This window comes from Salvelinus alpinus, chromosome 24 (assembly GCF_045679555.1).
Source record: "Salvelinus alpinus chromosome 24, SLU_Salpinus.1, whole genome shotgun sequence".
NCBI lineage: Eukaryota > Metazoa > Chordata > Actinopteri > Salmoniformes > Salmonidae > Salvelinus > Salvelinus alpinus.
Window position 1 is genome coordinate 20,477,952 of NC_092109.1, and position 25,444 is coordinate 20,503,395.

Consider the following 25,444-nt stretch of genomic DNA (forward strand, 5'->3'; position numbering starts at 1 on the left):
TGAACCTTATTGGTCTCATGAATAATTCACAAGGACACTCAATTGCTGCAGCAAAGATGAATTAAGCCCAGTCTGTACTGTGGTTATATGCACATAGGAAGTGTGTGCTTTTTGTGTCAGGTTTGTAACGGTTTCAGGGCTCAGGTTGCCTTTCTAAAAATACTATTTTATAAAGATAATTAAATTTCTGTGGAACAGCGGGAAAGTCTCCTCTTGCTCTAATGAATCTATAAATCACAATGGAGCAGGTTTACCAGACCTGCCTCAGCCTGCACTGCAATTTAGATTTTCATAAAAAATGTAATCTGCCAGCGTACAAGGGCTTAGCGGCAGACCGGATGCCGCCCTGAATTTCTAATTTTAGGGCTGCTCTTTCAGGATTTATTTTTGTATAATTCAAGTCCGCTTTTCAAAATCTCTAGTTATTAAATTTTAATTCACAGCATTAACATATAAATCGAAAAGTTTTTATGGGGTTTTGGAGTGCATGTGGATGGAATTTTACGAGTTGACGCAGTTCTGTTTCCAGACCATTCCGGCTAATAGAAGGAAATGTAGGAGGGGAAAAAAACGATTTTCCCATTTCTCTGCATTATTGCTTTTTTTAATTTTTTTATCGTTGGTTGGAAGCCATCTTGAGAGAAATTTATTACACCGAGGGGGCTAGGAAAATGTGCTTCTGATTAAGGAGCGAGGGAAAGCATTCAGACTGAAATAGGTTTTGGTCATCTCTGTGGCTGACAATATTCTACTCACCACTGATACTCCTCTCTGCATAGCAGGAATATAGGAAACCAATGTATTGATTTCAATCACAGGAGGTTGGTGGCACCTTAATTGGGGAGGACGGGCTTGTGGTAATGGCTGGAGCGGAATGAATGTATTTGTATTTATTATGGATCCCCGTTAGTTCCTGCCAAGGCAGCAGCTACTCTTCCCGGGGTCCATGGTTTCTGTGTTTCATGCTATTCCATTCTCTCCGTTCCAGACGTTATTATGAGCTGAGCTGTCCTCCCCTCAGCAGCCTCCACTGATTTTTAAACGTTTTTTTATTCATATATATTCAACCAATTTCTATACTCTTGTTTTTCTTATTTTGTGTCAGAATTGGTTTAGTAGTGCATCCTTTGTTCTGTTATTAGCCCATCATGCCTGTCCACATTTAGCCTAGTATTCCAAGTATCTTGACCCCTCTTGATGCAATGTTTCATTTATTTTTCCTCCAATGTTGACCTTTCTGACATCATTAGCAATGAGACTGATTAGCTTAGTAATGTAGTCTAGCACAAATATTATGTTTAATATCCATGCAATGACATTTAACAGCTGCCCTCAATCTTGAGGAAAGCAGGCGTCTATTTAAATGGGGGAAATTTAATGCTAAACCAGTTTCATAACATGCAGTCTCGCATACACACACTGCCTATTGCCTAAAAAAGCCTTCATATTGAATTGATGCTGCTTTGATCCGATTTGATATGACACATTTTCAGAAGGATCTGGTGGAGTATTTTCCTATTTCATGGTTGATATGACAAATGGATCTGGTATAGTATATTCGACCAGATCCTTTGGAAAATGTGTCATGTCAGCCATGAAATCGGAACATTTTAACCATAACAGTCATTTGAATAATTTATGAAATAGGAAAATCTTCGGCTGTTTTCCTTTGTTGGTTGAACCAGTTGTGTGAAACAAGGTTAAAAAACATTGATGGGAAAAATGTTTTAGTTGTCATGCTTCAATTACCCGAAGTTGCAAGAGGTAAAGCTTTTGGGATCAATAAAAATGACAGATGGCAAGTTTCACATTTTCAATTTGATAGAATACAGCAAGCCATTTTGTTTGCAGGGAAATATACTAAGGTTAGGCTATACAAAATGGAAGCGTAATATGGGTGCCAAAACGATTCATCAAGATTCTGAAAGAATTCAGCCTATTTAGAAGCGCAAAGCATTTGTTCAAGAATTTAAATAGGTAAATTCTTCAGACTTATATATTCGGTTGCTTCCCTTTTTCTCTTCTAATGTTGAAATTACCTTTTGTCTACATTTTAGTAAAACTTGTTGTGATGGGCTGGAATAATGCATGAGAAATGTGCTCAATATACAACCATTTGCTCATTGATTGATTTTCATCCATTTAAACCATAAGAGGGGAGTGGAGATCAATGATGCCTTCCCAGAATTCAGTTGTTCTTTAGTCAATGTCCATACATGCTATTTCCAGGCTGTTTTTGAAGTGTTGTGACACCATGTTTTTTACATCTTGGAAGTAGGCCCATTTCAGATTCAGAGCATTTGATTATTTGGACACGTTCTGTGTTTTTGTTCCTGATCTCAATTGACTCTGAGAACGGTCAAATTCCTTATTGTGAATAGCAAGATGTATAAATCCTCATAAAAAAAAAAAATGGAGATGGAAAAATGTCAGATGTTTGGACTATCATGCCGCTGTAGTTATGTGATGTAATTATTTAAACAGTGAGGGAATGGAAAAACTAAATTAACCCCTACACGAGGCCTACAACTTAGGCCTTTCACTTAATTAAATTATTTTTATTTATTTAACCCTTATTTTAACTAGGTAAGTCAGATAAGAACAAATTCTTATTTACAATGATGGCCTACCAAAAGGCCTTCTGCGGGATTAAAATTAAAATATAGGACAAAACACGCATCACGACATAAGTGAGACCTAAGACGACAATATAGCATGGTGACAACACAGCATGGTAGCAACCAAACATGACAACAACATGGTAGCAGCACAAAACATGGTACAAACATTATTGGGCACAGACAACAGCACAAAGGGCAAGAAGGTAGAGACAACAATACAGGTGAAAATATCTGTATCAGTAGTAGCTAGGTTTCCATCCAATCGGTGAAAGATTTTGATGCGAATATTCTAAAATCAGCTTGAAGAAAAATCACTACGTAACGCTGTACTGCACACAATGTACTTTTTTGCCCAAATGAAAATCTTAAAGGTCAATGTGTTTTACATCGCATTCTCAACTTTACTGATAGTTTTGCTATTTAACGCAACAGTGTTTGTGACAAATGGGCCTACTCTGGTTTTGGCACTTGCGCTCTAGCCAGCAGCTCGCACATACAGTGCAGGTAGGCTAGTACACATGATGACATTATTATGGATAAGAGTGAGAATCTTTGTATTTGTCAAATGGTGATCAAGCATTGATCATAATATCACCAGAATAAGACCCCAAAATGTTTATTGGAAAGGAGCATCAAGCTCATCACTGTGCACTTTCACCACCCTGTGAAGTTAATCATAACTTATTTCATCGGCAGCCTTAGTGGGAGGACCACACACCATATAATCGTGTGACTTCAAGTTTATTATATCAATATTTGTGCATAAAGGTGTTTCCTCTGCCATTTGTTGCATAATTAATTTAACAACACAAAAAGATCCCACCATATCGAACTATCAAATTCTATCTGCATTTATAAAAATGTCCAGAAACCTCCTATTTCTGTCACAGCTGTCGTGGTGATACTGTATGACTTTACTCGCATAAAAACTGGATGGAAATGTGGCTGTGTGACCTTACGAGAGAAAGTCCATGAAATGGCATATTTTCTAAAATGTAGCTTGTTTCTCAGAGGCTGCAAGATATATCTTCAGTTGATCCTATTTCATCCATGGTTGTTTTTTTTTCACCATGAGATTTCACAAGTTTGACCAGATTTAATTGTATGATGATGATTACAGCGCATACGCAAACTAGTCTCAACTAGCCCAGTCTATTTATCAATAACTAATTCACAATTGCATCGCTGCCGACCAAGCAGCACAGATTTAATGCCTACGTGTTCTAATTTTGTGAAAAAATGTATCACATTCTGCCATTTATGGTATGAAATCCAATCATGTCCAGCTCTGAGAGGGATTTCACATTTTGTATTTTTCTTCTCGGCTGATATTCTCCTCCATGTAGCTTCCTGCTTCCGCTTGTTCCAGATAGGGCTGTGTTTTTGTTTGAAATAAAGCTCTCGTCATAATTTCCAACACAACATAGCGCACAGCCGCGACACGGCTGCTGCTGAAATGAACACTCAGCCGTTCCCTTTGCTTCCCAAATTAGCCTTTACGGCCTCCAATCTGCCCAGGCGTGTTGAATTGAATTGGCCTCTTTTGAGGGAGATTAGAATTTCCAATGTTTCCATTGTCGGTTAGCTACTTTTCTTTGCAGGCATCATTTTTATTGAGTAGGCTAGATGTCAGGGGCGGTTAGTAATTTTACATTTATTCTAATGCTGTATGAGATTAGTATAGCCCCAGCCCATTAAACTGTTGAACCCATGCAGATATGAAAAACATGGAGGTTCTCCCATTGTCCATTTCTCTACCAGATAAGGAGCACCATGACCAAGCAATGTAGACTAGATTTCAAAATTAGGGAAGTGCGGCATGAAACAATGGAGCATGAAACACATTTCAATTAGGCCTAATATTTGTTTAACAAAGTTTTTTTTAATGACATTGTTGTGTTGAACCAATGCCCTTTTCAATATGGCCAGCTCTGTTTTGAAGGAGCACTTGATTAACCAATTGCCATCCAGCAATACTCCCTCCACAGCTTGGTCATCTAAATAGAAAGTTCTGCACAATTATTCATATTTAGGGTGACAAACAGCAGCTGCACACATAACTATGATCTGTTTTAATAATTAGCACCAATGTCGGTCAGTTATCACTTCCAAGATAAGGTGTTTAATATTATTAGTGAAATTCTCATCTTTCCACAAAAAATCTGTCATCCCGGTTATAACTCTGTTTTGTTTGGTTGCATTTTATGCGTCCCCTCTTGACTGGAGTCCCCTCATAGTACTATGGTACTTACAGTAGAAGGCTGGGTAATTTGGATGTCTCTGAAATTAGAGCACCTGGGCACTATGGATGTATTGTCATCATAGGTCACCCATACACAATGAAGCACTGTGCTGTAGGGCTAATTATACATAATGATCATGCATATCTCTCCCATCTATTCCCCTGCTATTTTTGGCAAACTCCTTTGTCATGAGTCACCTTTTTTAAAAACATTTTTTTTTTTATAGATGCCAGATTTGGTATCCCCCTTGGTTAGAATAGACCTTTATTCATACAATAACAATAATGTCCATATGGAGACAATTTTGAGAACCTTAAAATGTCCCTTTCTGTTATTGGTACACCAGACTACAGCTCTCTCTCTGAAGTGCGTTGGTCAGGCATATGGCAATCCCAGTTTGTGGGTGTTACTGAGTGTCAAGTGCCTTGCCTTAGAGCTGTCTAAAAATAGGTTTTTCAGTACTCGGTTGCCTTGATGTTGTCCCTTGATGTTGTATTTGAACTGCACCTGTTTCAAAGAAAAGCAGCTGTTTTTGGAGAGGTCGATTTAGTAATTCTGTATTGTTTGTTTCTCCTCTCTCCTGGCTGTCTGTTGCTCTCACACACATTCTCACTCACACAAATATTCTCACTCTCACACACACACAGCCCTAGGAACGCTGGCCCTGAGTAGTAGGAGTCATGAGTGCTCAGGAGGTGCCTACCAATCCTGCGCAGGAGCAGGTTGACACGGGGGATGGAGTCCCAGATGGCCCCACCGCTACCCCGACGACCGCCACCCTCGCTGTCCCGGTCACAATAAAGAAGGAGCCTGGCACGCAGGGGGCCAGTAACGGGAAAGATGTGCCTGCCGAGATCTGCGTGGTCCTCGGTGGAGGAGGAAAGTCTCGCAATGACCAGACCCAGGGTATGACCCCTTAACACATCACCTTCCACTCCACACACAATGCGCAGGATCATTTTGCCTCACCCTCTGTAACGCAAAATGAGTTTGCACCACCCTCTGTGATGCAAAATGAGTTTGCACATTTTAAACCATGATGTAAAAGGGCTGACCCAAAACGAACGAACCCACACTGTAGGAAAGAGGAACGCCTTTCAACACCCATGTCCCTGTCATTTTACCTTCTCCCTCTACATCTGCACTCTTCCACATTAACTATCTCAGATGGAATGTACAGTGTCAAAGTATTCATACCCTGACTTATTCCACATTTTGTTGTTACAGCCTGAATTCAAAATGGCCAAAAAAATAAATTATACATCTTCACACAATACTCCATAATGACGGCGAAAACATGTTTAAAATGTTTTTTTGTGTGCAAATGTATTGAAAATGAAATACAGAAATTACCTAAGTATTCACACCCCTGAGTCAATACTTTGTAGAAGCACCTCTGGTGACGATTTACAGCTTTGCACATCTGGATTATTCTCCCATTCTTCCTCGCAGATTTTCTCAAGCTCTTAAATTAGATGCAGAACGGCGGTGAACAGCAATCTTCAAGTCTTTCCACAGATTTTTGGAATTAAAGTCTGGTCTTTGTCTGGGCCACTCGAGGACTTCCACATTCTTGTTCTGAAGCCATTCCAGCGTTGCTTTGGCTGTATACTTGTTGGAACGTAAATCTTCGCCCCATTTCTAAGGTTGTTTGCACTCTGAAGCATGTTCTCAAAGGTTTTGTCTGTATTTGGCTCCATGTATTTGGAGCTGTATATGTTCCCTCTATCCTTACCAGTCTCCCAGTCCCTGCCACTGAAAAGCATCCCCATAGAATGATGATGCCACCACCAGTGGTGTAAAATATTTAAGTAAAATTACTTTAAAGTGCTACTTAAGTATTTTTTGGGGGTATCTGTACTTTACTATTTTTGACAATTTTTACTTTACTACATTCCTAAAGAAAATGATGTACTTTTTACTCCTTACATCTTTCCTGACAGCCAAAAACTTTGTTACATGAAAATGGTCCAATTCACACACTTATCAAGACCGCATCCCTGGTCATCTCTACTGCCTGTGATCTGGCTGACTCACTAAACACACATGCTTCGTTTGTAAATTATGTCTGAATGTGTCCCTGGCTATCCGTAAATAAAACACATTGTGCTGTCTTGTTTGCTTCATATAAGGAATTTGAACTTTATTTTTACATTTTAATACTTAAGTATACAGTACCAGTCAAGTTTGGACACCTACTCATTCAAGTGTTTTAATAAATTATTTACTATTTTCTACATTGTAGAATAATAGTGAAGACATCAAAACTATGAAATAACACACAGAATCATTTAGTAACCAAAAAAGTGTTCAACAAATCAAAATATATTTTAGATTCTTCAAAGTAGCCACCCTTTGCCTTGATGACAGCTTTGCACACTCTTGGCATTCAGCTTCATGAGGAATGCTTTTCCAACAGTCTTGAAGGAGTTCCCACATATGCTGAGCACTTGTTGGCCGCTTTTCCTTCACTCTGTGGTCCAACTCATCCCAAACCATCTCAATTGGGTAGAGGTCGGGTGATTGTGGAGGCCAGGTCATCTGATGCAGCACTCCATCACTCTCCTTCTTGGTCAAATAGCTCTTAAACAGCCTGGAGTTGTGTTTTGGCTCATTGTCCTGTTAAAAAACAAATGATGGTCCCACTGAGCTCAAACCAGATGGGATGGCGTATTGCTGCAGAATGCTGTGGTAGCCATGCTGGTTAAGTGTGCCTTGAATTCTAAATAAATCACTGACGATGTTGCCAGCTAAGCACTATCACACCACCTCCTCCATGCTTCATGGTGGGAACCACACATGCAGATATCATCCGTTCACCTACTCCACTTTTCACAAAGACAGGGCGGTTGGAACCAAAAATCTTAAATTTGGACTCGTCAGACCAAAGTACAGATTCCCATCAGTCTAATGTCCATTGTTCATGTTTCTTGGCCCAAGCAAGTCTTTTCTTCTTATTGGTATCCTTTAGTAGTGGTTTCTTTGCAGCAATTAGACAATGAAGAACTGATTCACGCAGTCTCCTCTGAACAGTTGATGTTGAGATGTCTGTTACTTGTACTCTGTGAAGCATTTATTTGGGCTGCAATCTGAGATGCAGTTAACTCTAACTTATCCTCTGCAGAAGGGTCTTCCTTTCCTGTGGCGGTCTTTATGAGAGTCAGTTTCATTATAGCGCTTGATTGTTTATCGACTGCACTTCAAGAAACTTTCAATGTTCTTGACATTTTCTGTATTGACTGACCTTCATGTATTGATGTACTGTAATTTATCTTTACTTATTTTAGCTGTTCTTGCCATAATATGGACTTGGTATTTTACCAAATAGGGCTGTTTTCTGTACCACCCCTATCTTGTCACAACACAACTTATTGGCTCAAACGCATTAAAAATAAAATAAATTCCACACATTAACAAGGCACACCTGTTAATTGAAATGCATTCCAGGTGACTACCTCATGAAGCTGGTTGAGAGAATGCCAAGAGTGTGCAGAGCTGTCATCAAGGTAAAGGGTGGCTACTTTTTTAGAATGTCAAATAAATCATTGGTTTATTTTTTGGTTACTACATGATTCCGTATGTGTTGATGCCTTCACTATTATTCTACAATGTAGAAAATAATAAAAAGAAAAACCCTTGAATGAGTACAGTAGGTGTGTCCAATCTTTTGACTGATACGGTATTTGAGCAATTACATGTATTTTTGATACTTAGGTATAGTAGACTTTTACTCTAGTATTTTACTTAGTGACTTGACTTTTAAATTAGTAATTGTCTATTAAGGTATTGTTACCTTTACTCGTATGACAATTGGGTACTTTTTCCACCACTGCTGTTAAACGGGGGATGAGCTGTGCCTGGTTTCTCCAAACAAAGCATTTTGCATTCAGGCTATATTATTTTTTGGTCTCATCAGACCACAGAATCTTTTGCCTTATGCACTGTCTTTCTCGTGCCTTTTTGCAAACTCCACGAGTGCCGTCATGTGCCTTTTTCTCTGGAGTGGCCACTCTCCCATAAAGCCCAGATTGGTGAAGTGCTGTAGAGACTTTTGGCAGGTTCTGGCAGGTTCTCCCATCTCAGCCAAGGAACTCTGTATTTCTCTCAGAGAGGTCATTGGGTTCTTGGTCACCTCCCTGACCAAGGACCTTCTTGTTTGGTTGCACGGCCAGCTCTAGGATGGGGATTTCAATAAAACATTTTTTTTTCTCCCAAAGATGGAGACCTCTGTGCTCTTGGAAACTTTCAACACTCTAGAAATAGTTTTAGACCCTTCCCCAGATATATGCCTCATCACAATTCTTTCTTGGAGCTCTACGGATAGTTTTTTGGACATCGTGGTTTAGTTTCTGCTCTGACATGCACTGTCAACTGTGGGACCTTATATAGACACAAAATGTCTAAACATTTAACTTTGTCATTATGGTGTATTGTGTGTAGATGGGTGAGGAGAAAAACATATATATTTAAGCAATTTTGAATTCGGGCTGTAACGACAATGTGGAAAAAGTCAAGGGGTATGAATACTATCTGAAGGCACCATCTATTTACTGAGAAAATAATAATTTCTGTGCCTATTTAGAAGAAAATTTGGTTTTTCAATTCTCATGTAATATCTGTTTTTAACAGGTCATTTATTGTTTCTGAAATAAGATGGGAAATGTATTTTAGTCTTGAATAAGTAAAATATTTACTTAGGTCCCCGACGGGAGGTTTCCCGGACACAAATTAAGTCTAGTCCTGGACTAAAAAGGAAACTTAATGGCGAATCTCCATTGAACATTATTTTAAGTCCAGGACTAGGCTTAATCTGTGTCTGGAAAATCACCCAAAGTGTTTTGGTATGATGTTGTTACACACAGAGATCTACATTCATTGGCCAGTTTATTATGTACAGACATCTAGTACTGGGTTGGGACCCCCCCCCCCCCCCCCTTTGCCTCCAGAACATCTTGGATTCTTCGGGGCATGGACATGTTGCTCAATTGGTTTGAATAGACCGAATGTGTGCCAGGAAAATATTCTCCACAGCATTACACCACCAGCCTGTATAGTTGACACCAGGCAGGATGGGGCCATGGACTCATGCTGCTTACGCCAAATCCTGGCTCTGTCATCAGCATGAAGTAACAGGAACCGGGATTCGTCGGACCAGGCTATGTTTTTCTACTGCTCAATTGCCCAGCGTGCCCACTGGAGCCGCTTCCTCTTGTTTTTAGCTGATAGGAGTGGAACCCGTTGTGGTCGTCTGCTGCAGTAGCACATCCGTGACAAGGACCGGCAAGTCGTGCAATCCAAGTTGCCGTTCTGCACACCACTGATGTACTGCACCGTTATTTGCCTGTTTGTGGCCTGCCTGTTGACTTGCACGATTTTTTGTCATTCTCCTTCATCAACAAGCTGTTTTCGCCCACAGGACTGCCGCTGACTGGATGTTTTTTGTTTGTCGCACCGTTCTCGGTAAACCCTAGACACTGTCGTGCGTGAAAAGCCCAGGAGGCCGGCAGTTTCCGAGATACTGTAACCGGCGCGCCTTGCACCGACGATCATACCATGCTCAGTCACTTATTTTGCCCATTTCTAACGTTCAAACAGTAACAATGCCTCTGCCTCATCGTGACTCACTGTCTGTATGTGGGAACCATTTTCGTCAATGGGGTGGTGTACCTAATAAGCTGGCCACTGAGTATGTTCTATGTTACAGACCAATGATATCAATGCACTCAACTATTGTAGCATTTTCAGCCATCTCTGTATTGCTTTTCCTCTGTCACACAGGCTCCTATGTTTGTGGGATATGTGGGAAGAAATACAAGTACTACAACTGCTTTCAGACGCACGTCCGTGCCCACAGAGGTAAGGAAGGCCTGCCCTGAAACACTAAGGCTTCTTTGTGTGATGACATTGGAAATTTTTGATAAGATTAAAATAATCAACTCAAGTCACTACAGACATGATTTAATAGCACCTAATTTTTGATACACCCCCCCCTGCTAAATATATATATATGGCATGATAATGCAAGCCCCGATCCGAAAGTCACATGAATCCAATTTTGGGGACCTAAAATTGGATTTGTGGCGTAATGTTATGTTTGGGGCTCATTTCTTATCATTAACTTGTCAGCTGCATTCATCCTCTAATACTTTTGAAGTACTCTTTTCTTCCCCTCTCCTTCCTGACATCCATCATTTTTAATGTGAGCGATGCCGAATGTCTGAGATCCGAGTGAGTCAAGCTGTTGTTATAAGCGTAGGCGCCACGCCAACAGCAGATCTCTTATGAATGTGTCTCTGTCTTTCCCCCTGCAGAGTCCGACAGCATGCCAGGGGAGGGTGCACCACCAGCTCCCAACAGTGAGTACACGGATGTGTATGCAAACGCATTCACAAACGCGCATGCGCTCACACATGAGCATACACACAGGTGTGTACATGCATACACAGGCGCACATCTACAGTGCCTTCAGAAAGTGTTCACACCAGTTGAACTTTTCCACATTTTGTTACAAAGTGGGATTAAAATGGATTCAACCCCCTAGAGGCGATTGACGACACTAAGTGTGTAAGTAACAATACAAAAATCCACATAAAAATCCGTCATTTTAAACTAGAGATATCTGTTGTTTTGTATTGGAAAGACATCCAGAAAATCGGTCTTCTCACGAAAACGTCTGTAGCGTCTGAACAGTTTGACCGAAATATGAGACTTTCACGAACACTATGGTGGTCTCTGTTTTGCTCTACGACCCCCACAAGTGTCAGGGGACTCGTCTGAAGTCGAAACAGTTGATTTGTGAACTTCTGTTTGTAGCGTCCGAACCGCTTGGGCTACAAACTAATGTGATCACACGGTGGAAAGGGGACATTTTCATGAACACGATGGTGTTCTCCTTTTTGCTTTACGTCTCCCAAAAGTGTCACGGGACTCATCTGAATGTAACCGCTACCAATTTAAAAAATATTATGGAAGTGTGAAGGTAGTGTTGTTTGTTTCCCTGGGCTATAGTAGTAAAGGCCAAATTCAATATTTTAATAAATATATATTTTTTATGCTTAAAGGGGTCCTAAAGTTCATAGTCAAATAGCTAAATAATTAATAGTTTGAACATCTTAAAACAATACCATATGTCAGTTTAGACCCCCCCCCCCATTAATATTTTGTTGTTGATCTACACAAACTTGGAAGAAAAATGTGAACAAACAAACACTAATACAGTGCATTCAGAAAGTATTCAGACCCCTTGAATTTTTTAAGGATTGATCATCCTTAAGATGTTTCTACAACTTTGATTGGAGTCCACCTGTGGTAAATTCTATTTATTGCACATGATTTGAAAAGGCACACACATGTCTATATAATGTAGGTCTGAGTAAAAACCAAGCCATGAGGTCAAAGGTACAATTCCGAGACAGGATTGTGTCGAGGAACAGATCTAGGGAAGGTTACCAAAACATTTCTGCAGCTTTGAAGGTCCCCAAGAACACAGTGGCCTCCATCATTCTTAAATGGAAGAAGTTTGGAACCACCAAGACTCTTCCTATAGCTGACCGCACAGGCCAAACTGAGCAATCGGGGGAGAAGGGCCTTGGTCAAGGAGGTGACCAAGAACCCAGCAGAGCTCTAGAGTTCCTCTGGAGATGGGAGAACCTTTCAGAAGGACAACATTCTCTCCAGCACTCCACCAATCAGGCCTTTATGGTAAAGTGGCCAGACGGAAGCCAGTAAAAGGCACATAACAACCCGCTTGGAGTTTGCCAAAAGGCCCCTAACGGACTCTGACTCTGAGAATCAAGATTCTTTGGTCTGATGAAACCAAGATTGAACTCTTTGGCCTGAATACCAAGCATCATGTCTGGAGAAACCTGGCACCATCCCTACAGTGAAGCATGGCAGTGGCAGCATCATGCTGTGGGGATGTTTTTCAGGTCAGGGACTGGGAGACTTGTCAGGATCGAGGGAAAGATGAACGGAGCAAAGTACAGAGATCCTTGATGAAAACCTCCTCCAGAGCACTCAGGACCTCAGACTGGGGTGACGGTTCACCTTCCAGCAGGACAACGACCTTAAGCACACAGCCAAGACCATGCACTAGTGGCTTCGGGACAAGTCTCTGAATGTTCTTGAGTGGCCCAGCCAGATCCCAGACTTGAACCTGATCGAACATCTCTGGAGTGACCTGAAAATAAACTCAGCAAAAAAAGAAACGTCCCTTTTTCAGGACCCTGTCTTTCAAAGATAATTCGTAAAAATCCAAATAACTTCACAGATCTTCATTGTAAAGGGTTTAAACACTGTTTCCCATGCTTGTTCAATGAACCATAAACAATTAATGAACATGCACCTGTGGAACGGTCGTTAATTAAGACACTAACAGCTTACAGACGGTAGGCAATTAAGGTCACAGTTATGAAAACTTAGGACACTAAAGAGGCCTTTCTACTGACTATGAAAAACACCAAAAGAAATATGCCCAGGGTCCCTGCTCATCTGCGTGAACGTGCCTTAGGCATGCTGCAAGGAGGAGGACTACAGATGTGGCCAGGGCAATTAATTGCAATGTCTGTACAGTGAGATGCCTAAGACAGCGCTACAGGGAGACAGGACGGACAGCTGATCGTCCGCGCAGTGGCAGACCACATGTAACAACACCTGCACAAGATCGGTACATTCGAACATCACACCTGCGGGACAGGTACAGGATGGCAACAACTGCCCGAGTTACACCAGGAACGCACAATCGCTCCATCAGTGATCAGACTGTCCGCAACGGGCTGAGAGATGCTGGACTGAGGACTTGTAGGCCTGTTGTCTGGTGAGGACCTGCCTTACATCACCGGCAACAACATTGTCTATGGGCACAAACCCACCGTCGCTGGACCAGACAGGACTGGCAAAAAGTGCTCTTCACTGATGAGTCGCCGTTTTGTCTCACCAGGGGTGATGTTTGGATTCGCGTTCATCATCGAAGGAATGAGCGTCACACCGAGGCCTGTACTCTGGAGTGGGATCAATTTGGAGGTGCACGGTCCATTATGGTCTGAGGCGGTGTGTCACAGCATCATCGGACTTAGCTTGTTGTCATTGCAGGCAATTTCAATGCTGTGTTACAGGGAAGACATCCTCCTCCCTCATGTGGTACCCTTCCTGCAGGCTCATTCTGACATGACTCTCCAGCATGACAACACTGCTCGTTCTGTGCGTGATTTCCTGCAAGACAGGATTGTCAGTGTGCTGCCATGGCCACCAAAAAGCCCGGACCTCAATCCCATTGAGCACGTCTGGGACCTGTTGGATCGGAGGGTGAGGGCTAGGTCTATTCCCCTCAGAAATGTCAGGGAACTTGCAGGTGCCTTGGTGGAAGAGTGGGGTAACATCTCACATCAAGAACTGGCAAATCTGGTGCAGTCCATGAGGAGGAGATGCACTGCAGTACCTAATGCAGCTGGTGGCCACACTAGATACTGACTGTTACTTTGATTTGACACCCCCCCCTTTGTTCAGGGACACATTATTCCATTTCTGTTAGTCACATGGTTGTGAAACTTGTTCAGTTTATGTCTGTTGTTGAATCATGTTATGGTCATGCAAATATTTACACATGTTAAGTTTGCTGAAAATAAACACAGTTGACAGTGAGAAGACGTTTCTTTTTTTGCTGAGTTTAGCTGTGCAGCGACACTCCCCATCCTACCTGACAGAGCTTGAGAGGATCTGCAGAGTAGAATGGGAGAAACTCGACTAAAGATTTGTTTTTAGTCGAGCAGTCTAAAATATATATTATGGCACGAGACGCCAGTCTGATTCACGCCTGTCTCTCAGTGGACTAATCTGCTGTGGGGATGGCACACCAGTATCACCAGTAGTACATTTACTGTTAATTCCCATTTCTAGTCTACAGTGTTTGTTTGGTTATGGTAATTTCTGTTAATAATGTTAAACTTATGTCTGTTTTTACATCTTTCCCTCTATCCTGACTAGTTCCTCAATGTAGCCTATTTGAAACATCTGTCCAGCTCTCTTTCGATAACCACTCGGTGTTAAAGGGGGACAAAATGTCATGCTCTGATCCGGTGGAAACATCATAAAATAGGCCTACCTGATTACTACTTATCCCTTGCGCAAATAGCGTACAGCTACAGTATGTCTGTCCGGGACACTTATTTTATACAATGTTGCAAGTTTGCTAGCTCAAGCTTCAGGCCCGCCCAAGTTAATAGTTGATACAATGTTTCAAATTCCTTGCAGACAGACCATGCATAGCCAATGTGATATATGGGATATTTATTTTTAATGGGATATTTTCTACCCTGCAGGCTGAAATGTTTATTTGTTGGCTTTGTGGGATATTTCCACATATAGTTGGCAATAGAAGTTACTTTTAGATTTTTTTATAAGCACATGATAATAATTTTGATATACGAAGACTTTATTATAAATGAAATTAAACTGTTCCATGAAAATGTGAATATAAAAATCATAACTGGCACACAGATTGTTAGAAATGGTAAGATAAATTGGCACTCCAAATGGAAAATGTTGCAGAGGGCCAGAGAGACGAGTCTAGGAGGAGTCGGAAATGGCGGTGAGTAGTGCTGAAAAAGTTGGTGAAGCAACAGCTGTGCTGGAATGCGACCAATATTGGTGTCAGTTCTGATGGTATGGAGCGGAAGGATGAGGGTTAAGGACCGGTATGGTCGGTAGTGGAAAGACATAGGAAGAAGAGATCGTAATACAGAAACAGTGGACCATCTAATAAAGAAAGCATAAAGAGGGCCAAGGTAGGAAGCAAGAGTAGTGATGTATTGGATTAATTTCCATTAATTGGAAATGGTAGATTTTGTTCATATTTTGTGGTAGCCAGGCTCGGCAAGAGAAAAGCTTAATGGGAAGAAGATGAAACGTCATGTCCCTGGTGCTTATGCTAGATTGAGAGGAGTCATCACCGGGGTCCCAATATCTATGTCCATAGACGATATTAAAGGAAATGTAAAGGGAGGAAGAGTGATTGAGGCCAAAAGGTCGATCAGTAGGAAAGAAGGCTTTCACTTCTTTGACCTATCAGTGCTGCTGAGGTTTGAGAAGGTTATGCCAGGGAAAGTACAGATAGGATTCCTTAGTTTCAATGTCAGAGATTTTGTCCCATCCCCATTGAGGTGTTTTTAAATGCCAAAGAATGGGACATGTAGCTGCTCAATGTAAAGGAAAGAAAAGATGTGGAGGGGAGCAATGTGAAGGTTGTGTTGTAATTGTGGGGGGAAGGGGGGCATAGTGCAGCATTTGGTGGGTGCCAGGTGCAGAGAGAGGTTTAGCGAAACAGTGCATTAGGAAAGTATTCAGATACCTTCATATTTTTTTTCTCACATTTTGTTAAGTTACAGCCTTATTCTAAAATGTATTAAAAACAACAGGTTTTTAGAAATGTTGACAAATGTATTAAAAATGAAAAACTGATAGGACATTTACATAAGTATTCAGACCCTTTACTCAGGACTTTGTTGAAGAACCTTCGGCAACGATTACAGCCTCGAGTCTGTAAGGATCTCTCTGTACTTAGCTCAGTTCCTCTTTCCCTCTATCCTGACTAGTCTCCCAGTCCCTGCCACTGAAAAACATGCCCACAGCATGATGCTGCCACCATGCTTCACCGTAGGGATAGTGCCAGGTTTCCTCCAGACGTGACGCTTTCAGGCCAGAGTTCAATCTTGGTTTCATCAGACCAGAAAATCTTGTTCCTCATGGTCTGAGAGTCCTTTAGCTGCCTTTTGGCAAACTCCAAGCAGGCTGTCATGTGCCTTTTACAGAAGAGTGGCTTCCATCCGGTCACTCTACCATAAAGATCTGATTGGTGGAGTGCTGCAGAGATGGTTGTCCTTCTGGAAGCTTCTCCCATCTCGACAGAGAAACTCTGGAGCTCTGTCAGAGTGACCATCGAGTTCTTGGTCACCCCCCTGACTAAGGCCCTTCTCCCCCGATTGCTCAGTTTGGCCGGGCCGCCAGCTCTAGGATTGATGGTTCCAAACTTCTTCCATTTCTAAGAATGATGGAGGTCACTGTGTTCTTGGACCTTCAATGCTGCAGAAAGGTTTTGGTACCCTTCCCCAGGTCTGTGCCTCGACACAATGCTGTTTCGGAGCTCTACAAACAATTCCTTCGACCTCATTGCTTGGTTTTTGCTCTGATATGAACTGGATATGCAGACGGATTACCAGGCCATGTACTGCGACCATGCACTGACCAACTGGCAAATGTCTTCACTGACATTTTCAACCTCTCCCTGTCCGAGTCTGTAATAGCAACATGTTTTAAGCAGACCACCATAGTGCCTGCAGGTAACCTGCCTAAATGACTACCGACCCATAGCACTCACGTCTGTAGCCATGAAGTGCTTTGAAAGGCTGGCCGTGGCTCACATCAACACCATCATCCCAGAAACCCTAGACCGACTCCAATATGCATACCGCCCCAACAGATCCACAGATGATGCGATCTCTATTGTACTCCACACTGCCCTTTCCCACCTGGACAGAAGGAACACCTATGTGAGAATGCTATTCATTGACTACAGCTCAGCGTTCAACACCATAGTGCCCTCAAAGCTCATCAATAAGCTAAGGACCCTGGGACTAAACACCTCCCTCTGCAACTGCATCCTGGAATTCCTGACGGGCCGCCCCCAGGTGGTAAGGGTAGGTAACAACACACCCGCCATTCTGATCCTCGACACTGGGGCCCCTCATGGGTGCGTGCTCAGCTCCCTCTTGTACTCCCTGTTCACTCATGACTGCAAGGCCAGGCATGACTCCAACACCATCGTTAAATTTGCCGATGACACAACAGTGGTAGGCCTGATCACCGACAACAACGACCCAGCCTATAGGGAGGAGGTCAGAGACCTGTCCGTGTGGTGCCAGGACAACAACAACCTCTCCCTCAACGTGGTCAAGACAAAGGAGATGATTGTGGACTACAAGGAAAAGAGGACCGAGCACGCCCCCATTCTCTTCGAGGGGGCTGCAGTGGAGCAGGTTGAGAGCTTCAAGTTCCTTGGTGTCCACATCACCAGCAAACTAACATGGTCCAAGCACACCATGACAGTCATGAAGCGGGCACGACAAAACCTATTCCCCCCTCCGGAGACTGAAAAGATTTGGCATGGTTGCTCAGATCCTCAAAAGGTTCAACAGCTACACCATCGAGAGCATCCTGACTGGTTGCATCTTTGCCTGGTATGGCAACTGCTCGGCTTCCCACCGCAAGGCACTACAGAGGGTAGTGTGTACGGTCCAGTACATCACTGGGGCCAAGCTTCCTGCCATCCAGGACCTTTATATCAGATGGCGTCAGAGGAAGGCCCTAAAAATTGTCAGACTCCAGCCACCGTAGTCATAGACTGTTCTCTCTGCTACCGCACGGCAAGCGTTACCGGAGCGCCAAGTCAATAGACTCCTGAACAGCTGCCCAGACCCGTCTTTTACGCTGCTGCTGCTCCCTGTTTATAATCTTTGCATTGTCACTTTAACTCTACTTACCTCAACTAACCAGTGCCCCCGCACATTGGCTTGTTATTTTACTGCTGCTGTTTTAATTTTAAGGTTATTGTGGAGATGGCAAAAGAGATATTGTGGCTAACAGATGTTACTGTTGAAATGGTTGTTGACATGCTGAACAATCCTAAGGGTGGAGTGTTTCAGCATGATATAGATAGAATGTAATGGGGTATGGGGGGTTGGGGAGGGTGTGGTATAAGTAGTAGAAATTGATTTGGTTTTTATTTCCATGGTAGTACAGAATTGGCATTCCAGAACAGTAGGTGGTGGCATGCACTTAAACGATTGTTTAACGGATATCATGGAAGAGGAGAAGGACCGCCATGATGTCATGGAAGAGGAGAAGGACCGCCATGATATCATGGAAGAGGAGAAGGACCGCCATGATATCATGGAAGAGGAGAAGGACCGCCATGATATCATGGAAGAGGAGAAGGACCGCCATGATATCATGGAAGAAGAGAAGGACCGCCATGATATCATGGAAGAGGAGAAGGACCGCCATGATATCATGGAAGAGGAGAAGGACCGCCATGATATCATGGAAGAGGAGAAGGACCGCCATGATATCATGGAAGAGGAGAAGGACCGCCATGATATCATGGAAGAGGAGAAGGACCGCCATGATATCATGGAAGAGGAGAAGGACCGCCATGATATCATGGAAGAGGAGAAGGACCGCCATGATATCATGGAAGAGGAGAAGGACCGCCATGATATCATGGAAGAGGAGAAGGACCGCCATGATATCATGGAAGAGGAGAAGGACCGCCATGATATCATGGAAGAGGAGAAGGACCGCCATGATATCATGGAAGAGGAGAAGGACCGCCATGATATCATGGAAGAGGAGAAGGACCGCCATGATATCATGGAAGAGGAGAAGGACCGCCATGATATCATGGAAGAGGAGAAGGACCGCCATGATATCATGGAAGAGGAGAAGGACCGCCATGATATCATGGAAGAGGAGAAGGACCGCCATGATATCATGGAAGAGGAGAAGGACCGCCATGATATCATGGAAGAGGAGAAGGACCGCCATGATATCATGGAAGAGGAGAAGGACCGCCATGATATCATGGAAGAGGAGAAGGACCGCCATGATATCATGGAAGAAGAGAAGGACCGCCATGATATCATGGAAGAAGAGAAGGACCGCCATGATATCATGGAAGAGGAGAAGGACCGCCATGATATCATGGAAGAGGAGAAGGACCGCCATGATATCATGGAAGAGGAGAAGGACCGCCATGATATCATGGAAGAGGAGAAGGACCGCCATGATATCATGGAAGAGAAGGACCGCCATGATATCATGGAAGAGGAGAAGGACCGCCATGATATCATGGAAGAGGAGAAGGACCGCCATGATATCATGGAAGAGAAGGAACGCCATGTATCATGGAAGAGGAGAAGGACCGCCATGATATCATGGAAGAGGAGAAGGACCGCCATGATATCATGGAAGAGGAGAAGGACCGCCATGATATCATGGAAGAGAAGGAACGCCATGATATCATGGAAGAGGAGAAGGACCGCCATGATATCATGGAAGAAGAAGAAAAAAAGGTTGCTGACCCCTGGTGTAGCTTTTTAGTAGCGTAACCACAGAATCTGCGAAGGCCAGCAGCAGCGAGAGGAAGAGGGTCGGGGACATGTTTTTTGTGTGTTTTTTTTTCTCCCATTCTGGTTAGGCTATCTTGATCTCTGGCACCCTCATGTCATTTGGGTCTAATTATTTCATCAACATGTGCTTGACGCATCAGACAAGCTCAGTAGCCTACATGTAGTTGATTTTATTAAAACACATAGGGTGTGTCTATATAGGGGAAAAATACACAATAAAAATTTCTACCAAATGATTAGTTGAAAGAACAATGCAAGTTGGGGACAAGCCTAGTTTGCACAACCGAAGAATTTCTGCACAAACTGTCAGAAACCGTCTCTGGGAAGCTCATCTGCATGCTTGTCGTCCTCACCAGGGTCTTAACCGACTTCGGTGGGCAAATGCTCACCTTCGATGGCCACTGGCTTATTGGAGAAGCGTGCTCTTCACGGATGAACCCCGGTTTCAACTGTACCAGGCAGCTGTCAGACAGTGTGTGTGGCGTGGTGTGGGCGAGCAGTTTGATGTGAATGTTGTGAACAGAGTTTCCCGTGGCGGTGGCAGGCATGAGCTACGGACAATGAACACAATTGCATTTTATTGATGGCAATTGAATGCACAGAGATACCTTGACGAGATCCTGAGGCCCATTGTCGTGCCATTCATCCATCACCTCATGTTTCAACATGATAATGCACGCAAGGATCTGTACACAATTCCTGGAAGCTGTAAATGTCCCAGTTCTTCCATGGCCTGCATACGCACCAAACATGTCATCCATTAAGCATTTTTGGGATGCTCTGGATTGATGTGTATGACAGCGTGTTCCAGTTAATGGCTGATACTCCACTCAGCCATTGAAGAGGAGTGGGACAACATTCCACAGGCCACAATCAACAGCGTGGTCAACTCTAAGCGAAGGAGATGTCACGCTGCTTGAGGCAAATGGTGGTCACACGAGATACTTACTGGTTTTCTGATCCACTCTCCTACTTTTTTTTTTTAAGGTATCTTTGTCCAGCAGAAGCATATCTGTTTTCCCAGTCGTGAAATCCATAGATTAGAGCCTAATGAATTCATTTCAATTTACTGATTTCCTTATCAACTGAGTAACTGAGTAAAAATCTTTGAAATTGTTGCATTTCATATTTTTGTTCAATGTAGATCATTCTCGCTAACCCATATTTAAAACAAATAATTTAACCATTTATTTAACTACGCAAGTCAGTTAAAAACAAATTCTTATTTACAATGACGGCCTACCGGGTTAACTGCCTTGTTCAGGGGCAGAACGACAGATTTCTACCTTGTCAGCTCAGGGATTCGATCGGACCAATGCTCTAACCACTAGGCTACGTGCCGCCCCATAACACTGTAATCACTACTTCTAGACCACTTATATAATTTTAAACATAGTAAAACGTGCTCAAATCAATTAGTCCGTTTCCAACAATATGAAGAGTTGTCCTCAGTGATATGTTTGTGGCAAACACAACACAACGCTTTGTATTCAGGACATAAAGTTAATTTCTTTGCCATATTTTTGGTAGTTTTACTTTAGTGCCTTAATGCAAACCGGATGCATGTTTAGAAATATTTGTGTTCTTTACAGGCTTCCTTCACTGTGTCAGTTAGGTTAGTATTGTGGAGTAACTACAATGCTGTTGATCCATCCTAATATTTTCCAATCACAGCCGTTACTCTATAACTGTTTAAGTCACCATTGGCCTCATGGTTAAATCCCTGAGTGGTTTTCACCTCTCCGACAACTGATTTAGGAAGGACTCCTGTATCTTTTCTAGCGTCTGGGTGTATTGATACACCATCCAAAGTGTAATTAATAACTTCAAGTTAAAAGGAATATTCAATGTCTGCTGCTTTGTTTTTATACCGATCTACCAATAGGTGCCCTTCTTTGTCATTGGAAAACCTCCCTGTTTTTTTGTGGTTGAATCTGTTTGAAATTCACTACTCGACTGAGGGACCTTAGAATTATCTGTATGTGTGGGATACAGAGATGAGGTAGTCATTCAGATATCGTGTTAAACACTTAATGCACACACAGTGAGTCCATGCAACTTATTATGTGAATTGTTAAGCACATTTATACTCATTTAGGCTAGCCATAACAAAGGAGTGTAATACTTATTGACTCAAGACATTTCGGCTTTAAAATGTTTTATTATTTTGTAAAAAATGTCTAAAAACACTATTCCACTTTGACATTATGGAGTATTGTGTGTAGGCCAGTGAAGACAAAATCGCATTTTAATCTATTTTAAAGTCAGGCTGTAAGGCAACAAAATGTGGAAAAAGTCAAGGGTGTGAATACTTTCTGAAGGCACTGTAGCTACAAACCATATGTTTTCGACCTGCACCATTCTCTTCACAACACCACCTTGATAATTCTCCCAGTAAGAGAATAGGTCACATCTCAAAAACAACCTTCTTCCTGTACATGGAATATCCCACACTGCACTGCAGCAGAGTCGACGGACCAACAACACAAAAAAAACATTCACTGTTGTTATACCTTATTGAGAAGTGAAAGAAATGACTGCTGTGAGCTAGGCAGTGACCAGTGGGTTGTGACGTCATTGTGTGTGCCGCAGATAGCTTCCGCTACTCTTGTGACATCTGCGGGAAGAAATACAAGTACTACAGCTGCTTCCAGGAGCATCGTGACCTGCATGCTGTTGACGGTAATGGACTTACCTACCTACCCTCTCTTCTCCTCCTTTTACTTTCCATGATTTTGTTCCTACTAGGCCTTTCTATTCCGTGTCTGTTTTTGAACTCAAATGGGAACTATTATTTTTTATTTTTTTTTGTACTCCCTGACGAAGGCCATGCAGCCGAAATGCGTCGGTTTTTAGTAAAAACTTTGTTTCTATTGAGCATGCCATACTAATAAAGGCCTTTTAATTAATTATATGAAGAGTGCCTTGGTCCTCCTTTCTTTTTGATGTTAAATGGGAACTTGTTCTATCTCAGTGGCAATGTTGACTTGACTTGCAGTTCCAGAAAAGTTTGTGGTTTTGTTAGAATTCATTCCTTGGAAGTTGAGCATGTAAAGTCCCTAGTAAAAGGAAGATCTCAAATGCTTAAAACAGGAAACTAGCCAGTCACAGGGCTGATATTTGTAAGAGTAATGTAATTGTAGCTCTTAAGCAATTTGATTGAACCTTCACTTCCACGGCTACTGCTGCTCTAAAGAAAGTACCCTGTGTGAATTAACTTGACCCCTTCCTCCATATCGCTCTCGGTCTCCCCCTCTCCCCCCAGACCCATATGAGCAGGTGGTTCTAGGACCCGTGGAAGACCTCAAGGAGGAGCCGCCAGTGGAACCATTCCAGAAAATGGGTCCAAGTAAGGCTGCGCTGCATGCTGGTCTGCTGTTGCTTGGCAGATTTGGGTTTTGCTATTGGGCACACCATACTGTGTGAGATATACACTGAGTGTACAAAACATTAGGAACACCTTCCTAATATTGAGTTGCACCCCCTTTTACCCTCAGAACAGCCTCAATTAGTCGGGGGGCATGGACTACAAGGTGTCAAGTGTTCCACAGGGATGCTGGTACATGTTGACTTTAATGCTTCCCACATTCGTGTCAAGTTGGCTGGATGTCCTTTGGGTGGTGGACCATTCTTGATTCACATGGAAAGGAAAACTGTTGCGTGAGAAAAACCAAGCAGCGTTGCAGTTCTTGACACACTCAAACCGGTGCACCTGGCACATACTACCATACCCTGTTTAAAGGCACTTTTGTCTTGCCCATTCACCCTCTGAATGGCACACATACACCTTCTATGTCTCAATTGTCTCGAGGCCTACAAATTCTTCTTTAACCTGTCTCCTCCCCTTCATCTACACTGATTTGAAGTGGATTTAACAGGTGACATCAATAAGTGATCATAGCTTTCAGTCTATGATCTGTGTTTTGTACAGTCAGTGTATACTGCAAAGTGGTTGATTATGTATCTGAAATCCATCCTTTTGCAGTGTGTTAAGGCAATGTTATTCGTTTTAGCATTTAGCGCCTTACCTCATTGATGCAATGTATTTGGCTCTGAGGATAGGTATTAGTAGATTATATCCCATTATGAGCGTAATACAATATGATTAGATTTGGGGAATAATTCAGTCTCAATTTCCCCAGTACTGAAAATGAAGGAAACCATTTCAGGGAACCACCAAGGATGCTACTCGTGTTGTTCTTCTATCATTACAGGAAGTTATTTTTATTGAATGCAAGTAATGTGATATTTTGATTAACTTCTTTTGTCATTTTCTTCCACAGAAACTGGGAGCTATGTGTGTGAGTTCTGTGGGAAGCAGTACAAGTACTTCAACCCATACCAGGAACATGTGGCTCTTCACCAACCAACGAGTAAGTAATCACACAGGTCTACGGAAGGGACTAGTCATCTGTTGTAGTCTAACCTCCCAAACTCCCGTCACCTGTGTTAGGTCATCAGTTCAGTTAAAGTAGGTAGATAAGTTACCACTTATTTATTTGATGGTACTGACACAACTCTCTACCCACAGATTGGTCCTTCGATAATATGAAGTCGCCTCGGTCACGTGGAAGTGTGGGTGGAAACATGGACGTCAGCAAGTACAGTGCCACTAAATTAGAAACCGGTATGGACAACTGAGCTAGGATGTGAATGTATATAGAGTGACAACCAAAGAAGGTGTCCTAAACCACTTAAAGATGTAAACTTTTAGACCTTAAAATAGACCAGAGAGTTTTTAATGAAGTGGGCAGGTTCAAACCCTAACTGTCGTTAAGTAACATTTGATATCACTGTAAAGCAAGGCTACAATCTCCTACCGCAAATCTTTTTGTCTCAACTTTCTCTGCTGTGATCCGAAGCACTCCCTCGCTCGTCTTTTCTGTCATATCTCTCACCTGATCAGTTCCTCTGTCTCCACTGAGCAGTCTGTCTATGCAGAGCTATTTAAAGCTTGACCCACTCCTCTAGCACAGAATAATGGGTCAAAAGAGAGGGTGGACAGGAGTAGTAGGACTCCTATGCAAATGCTATGGGTGAATATTCCTTTTTTTTATTGAATTCGGTGAAGAAAAAGCGATGAATCATCCAAAGGTGACACTCAATATGCAGTATCCATGATGGTCATTTCACTGGATCAGAATTGTATGGGCTTCAGAAAGCAGATATTGCATCATTATCCACCATTATTGTATGATACGTTATGTAGGCACCTGTTTTTCACCCATGTCAGAGGTCTACACTCAAAAATAACGTTGTTTTTTTTGTGTGTATCTGGACTGTTTTTACACACCAAGTAAGAAACCTTTTTGGAGAGCGCAATGGGTTTTCTTTGGGTCTTGTCAGTTAAAACATTGTATTTATTCATACTTTTTTATTTAGTGTGTTACTTTTCTATTAT

General features: G+C 42.4%; 1 protein-coding gene across 1 annotated transcript in view; it reads left to right on the forward strand.

The window, feature by feature from the left end:
* Nucleotides 1–25,444, forward strand: part of LOC139552306 (zinc finger protein 618-like) — a 47,769-nt gene that overhangs the window by 3,447 nt on the left and 18,878 nt on the right. The window contains exons 2-8 of the mRNA XM_071363920.1: nt 5,512–5,770; nt 10,643–10,720; nt 11,176–11,220; nt 22,636–22,725; nt 23,309–23,392; nt 24,327–24,416; nt 24,575–24,670. Of these exons, the coding sequence (XP_071220021.1) occupies nt 5,545–5,770; nt 10,643–10,720; nt 11,176–11,220; nt 22,636–22,725; nt 23,309–23,392; nt 24,327–24,416; nt 24,575–24,670 (709 nt within the window). The 5' untranslated portion in view covers nt 5,512–5,544. The remainder of the gene's footprint in view (nt 1–5,511; nt 5,771–10,642; nt 10,721–11,175; nt 11,221–22,635; nt 22,726–23,308; nt 23,393–24,326; nt 24,417–24,574; nt 24,671–25,444) is intronic.